The sequence below is a fragment of the Drosophila erecta genome, unplaced genomic scaffold (genome assembly GCF_003286155.1).
Source record: "Drosophila erecta strain 14021-0224.00,06,07 unplaced genomic scaffold, DereRS2 tig00000092-arrow-pilon, whole genome shotgun sequence".
Lineage (NCBI taxonomy): Eukaryota > Metazoa > Arthropoda > Insecta > Diptera > Drosophilidae > Drosophila > Drosophila erecta.
In genome coordinates, this window is record NW_020825207.1 from 1023158 (window position 1) to 1026866 (window position 3709).

The window sequence follows — 3709 nt, forward strand, 5'->3', positions numbered from 1 at the left end:
TAATTGTAGGGGGAATATTGTGATTGTACTGCTCGTTTTCAATAGTTAAAGTTTGTTTTTTGTACATGTGTGTAGAAACCAAAGCCGAACAAGCGTCAACCGTGCAAATCAACTTGTAGACACATACCTGCTAATATATCGGAATATGTATGTATAAAATAACGATTATTTGTATGTATTAAGAACGCAACCCACCATGGTTCGACTACTAAGAACAAACCTTTTGTAACTGACGTGGAAACGTCCCCGAAACCGGGACGATCTTAACCCGGGAGTAACAACAGTAACGCAAGCAATATGTTTGGGGCACGTGTGTCGAAGGGATGGCCCAGTTGAGGCGGATCAGGACACAGACACAGACACAGACACGGACGTGGGGCGGGGATCAGGATCGTGAGCACCCGGACACTGGACGGATAGTATTAGTAACCCTAACAATAGGTTGTGCTGAAAGTGGCCAATCCGCCGACTGGCGGACCATCTCTTTGGGCAGCATCCCGAATCGTACCACAACTCATAGCTATTAACCAATTGCTTCTTCGAAGTGCACCAATTCCAGTAACTACTGTAACTAATAGTGAACCGCAAGCATATTCATATTCAAGGCATATGAGAGAGTAAAATACATACAGTGTAAGCAAACGACATCCAGGTACTACGATATATTCGATGCGATCGGGGGAGCGAACATTTTTAATGAGTGTGTAGGTAACTAATTGAAATATTAACAAATTGTTGGCCCCAGTTAAGCCGAGTGACGCGGGGCCTGGCCGAAATCAAGCCGAAATCAAAGCGACATTTGTAGTGTCTGTGACACAGTACGCATATTTATACCTAACGATACGATATATACAAGTACATATATATGAATACGACGTTTAATATGATGTAACGATACCGAGCAACCACAAGAACAAGTGTAAGCAACCAACCAATCCAAAAGACATGATTTACAACCACGCACACACATCCTAATGAAGCATATAGTACTGCAAACAATATCTAATCGACCCAAGTCGCGAGTCGATAAAACCGAAAACCGAAATCTGATATCTGAAATATGAAATCCGCAATCCGAAATACCTACATTTAGCCTTTAGACGTACATATTTAACACTCGATTACAAATAGATCACGTTTTTGACTACCAAGAGAAAAGGTTTGACATATAGGATTACAACCAGAGCAGATGGACAGCATTTTGACGAAGAGAGCAGATTTAATTGCATACAATCTAATTGTTTGGAAATATACTACGATATATAGTAATACATATATAATTTAAAGCTAACAATAAAAATGTGAATGAAAAAGAGATACATAGTTAGACCTTTTCGGGCTGTTCCTCCGCGCCCTCGTTCCGGTCGCCTTCGCCAGGGGTTTCCTCATGAGGCCTCATGAGCATCTGTGCATTCTTCTGTATGATCTCCAGCTTCTGCTGCATCAGCTCCTGGCGCCTCTGCTCGGCCTTCAGCTGCTTCTCCTCCAGTTCCTCCAAGGTGAGTGGCTCCGAGCTGGCCGCCTCCTGCATCAGCAGCTGAATCCTCTTCGGCGGCTGGCGCACCGTCTCGTTCAGCGGCATCTCCGCATTGTCATCGCTCTCCAAAGGAATGGTGAAGGCCTCAGAGGCGGCTGAAAGGAGGTGGGTTCCTGCTTAAATTCCCATTAATCGGCTTTATATCGCGACCTACGGTACTCCTTCTTGGCGGCCATTCTCGTTGCACTGGACTTGGCCGAACCGGGCTTCGATGATTTGCTGTCTTCTACGGTGGCGGCGGTCTTGGAACTGGAGCAGCCCATGCTACGCATCCACTCAGGCGCAAGGCATTACGCCTAAGACTTCCGTTTTAGTGCTTCTGATACCCTCACCCTCACCTCCACCTTCACCCTTACCGTTTCCGTTCGGCGGAGAGATGGCTAAGAGCGATGCCGATGTGATTTCCTGCTGCAGCCGCTTGGTTAGAGCCAACATTCAATTTCCGCCGCCGCTCAGCTCATTAGACTACGGCCGACTGCAGCTGAGGCCACGTTTAATGGCTCATTAGTATTGATTTTCCCACGATTGGATTTTCCGTAGGTATCCTAGTCCTCCAGGACACAGCCGTTTGTCGGGACAACGCGATGGCAACTGACTACCAAGAAATCGCAATGCAAAGTTGGCCGCGCGCGTGACCATTATTAATAATCGCAGGTATGGCAGGACAGCAGAGCGGACACTGCTGCCACCAGGATCAATATTCACATGAGTTTGCGTGGGTGCGGTTAATAATGAACACACACATGACCAGCCCGTTCTAGCCCACAAAATGTCACTCAACTCTGCTGGCCATAATCAACGCTAATTGCGGCTCCATTCGCAAACAGCGTCGATATCCGAGTTTAGTGACCTACTCAACTTTGACCGGGACCGGGACCGGGCCAACGGCGAGTGGGATGGCTGTAGTCTTTGATTTCTGTCTCCGCCGTCAGCACTCGGCCATAAAAGCCCACATGGCCCAAACAACTAACGGCTTCCGGCTGAACCCCAAGTCAAATTCGAAGACCAAGACCGCAGCCGAAGTCCGCGGAAACCGCGGCGCGTGCCAAACCGCCGCCCAGGTCGTCTGTCGTCCACCGCACAGTGGAAATGCATGGAAAAGTATTTTGGAACTTTGTAAGGAGAGTGGCTAAGTATTAGTGGTCTTACTTACGCTTAGACAAGAGGACGCGGTGAGTATGCAATTGGTGGTTGTCTCCTAGTTATTATCCTAAGAGCAAGGACTTGTTTTCCACGAACAAGGTTCTAACTCTTGAATATCCATTGTTTTATTGGGAAATATGGTAAGCGTTCCCCATAGTACTCCAATTGGTAAGTGGCAAGCATTAGTATGTGCCACACGTTGCGTCTTTTGTGGCCTTTTGTGGGCCTCCTGCATGCAAAGTGCCTCCGCCGAAGCGGAAGTACTCGGCCCCCTCCCTCCACCGGCCAGAAAGATCAATGGGAGGACGGGACGGGGACGGGGACGGGGACCTGGGCTCCTTAGCCCCAATCGAGGGCCATAAGCGGTAACAGGTGCTAGACGGCGAGTGCGAGTGCGAGTGCGAGTGCGACTACCTGAGCCGGCGAGTAATGAGCGACGTTTAATTAGGTTAAGTGTCAATAAGATTATGTCGTCAATCAATCAATTGCACAATAGCCACCACGGACACATCCATCAAGCGGCAAAATACCAAAAGGCATTTTCCGTTGCTCTTTTTGTGAGTGTGCCTAATCCAAGCACTCTCATAGATACACACTATGTATAGTATATATACTAGCAGGTGGGTGCCCATAATCGTTGGGGCGGGCTCTCAGCTGCTTAAGTGTCATTTGACTTGATTGAGCCATGAATTACCTGGCTTAGTTGCCAGCAAATTGGCAAGAAGCATTTTAATTTAAAGGATTAAGCTGGCCGCCTTCTAGTGAAACACACTGGGGGCTTGGTTTTATGCAAAAAAAGTGGTTTATATGTATTTATGTATTGTATAATAAAACAATATAAACTAGTAACAAAGCAACATGATCTCTGCGATTTAGGAACATCCATATCATCCTCATTTTCCATTTCTCATACAATCACCGATCATAATTCATCTCGATATCAGCAGATGCCTGTACGTTGTATAACTTGCAAAACTTTTAAAACTTACGTATGTAGATATGCCGCTGGCATCTTGGGTACCAGCTCAG

General features: G+C 46.9%; 1 protein-coding gene across 2 annotated transcripts; it reads right to left on the minus strand.

Moving 5' to 3' along the window:
* Window positions 1–1280: 1280 nt before the first annotated feature.
* LOC6548223 lies at window positions 1281–2149 on the minus strand. 2 transcript variants are annotated; one of them, XM_026980801.1, is made up of 3 exons: window positions 1894–1967; window positions 1692–1833; window positions 1281–1632 (listed from the first exon to the last, which is right to left on the minus strand). In XM_026980801.1, exons 2-3 carry the CDS (start codon window positions 1807–1809, stop codon window positions 1325–1327), a joined length of 426 nt encoding a protein of 141 aa, XP_026836602.1. In that variant the 5' UTR covers window positions 1810–1833; window positions 1894–1967; the 3' UTR covers window positions 1281–1324. The 2 variants fall into 2 exon arrangements, with proteins under 2 accessions (XP_026836602.1, XP_026836603.1); XM_026980802.1 differs by lacking the exon at window positions 1692–1833 and having other exon boundaries at window positions 1894–2149.
* Between the last annotated feature and the right edge of the window lie 1560 nt (window positions 2150–3709).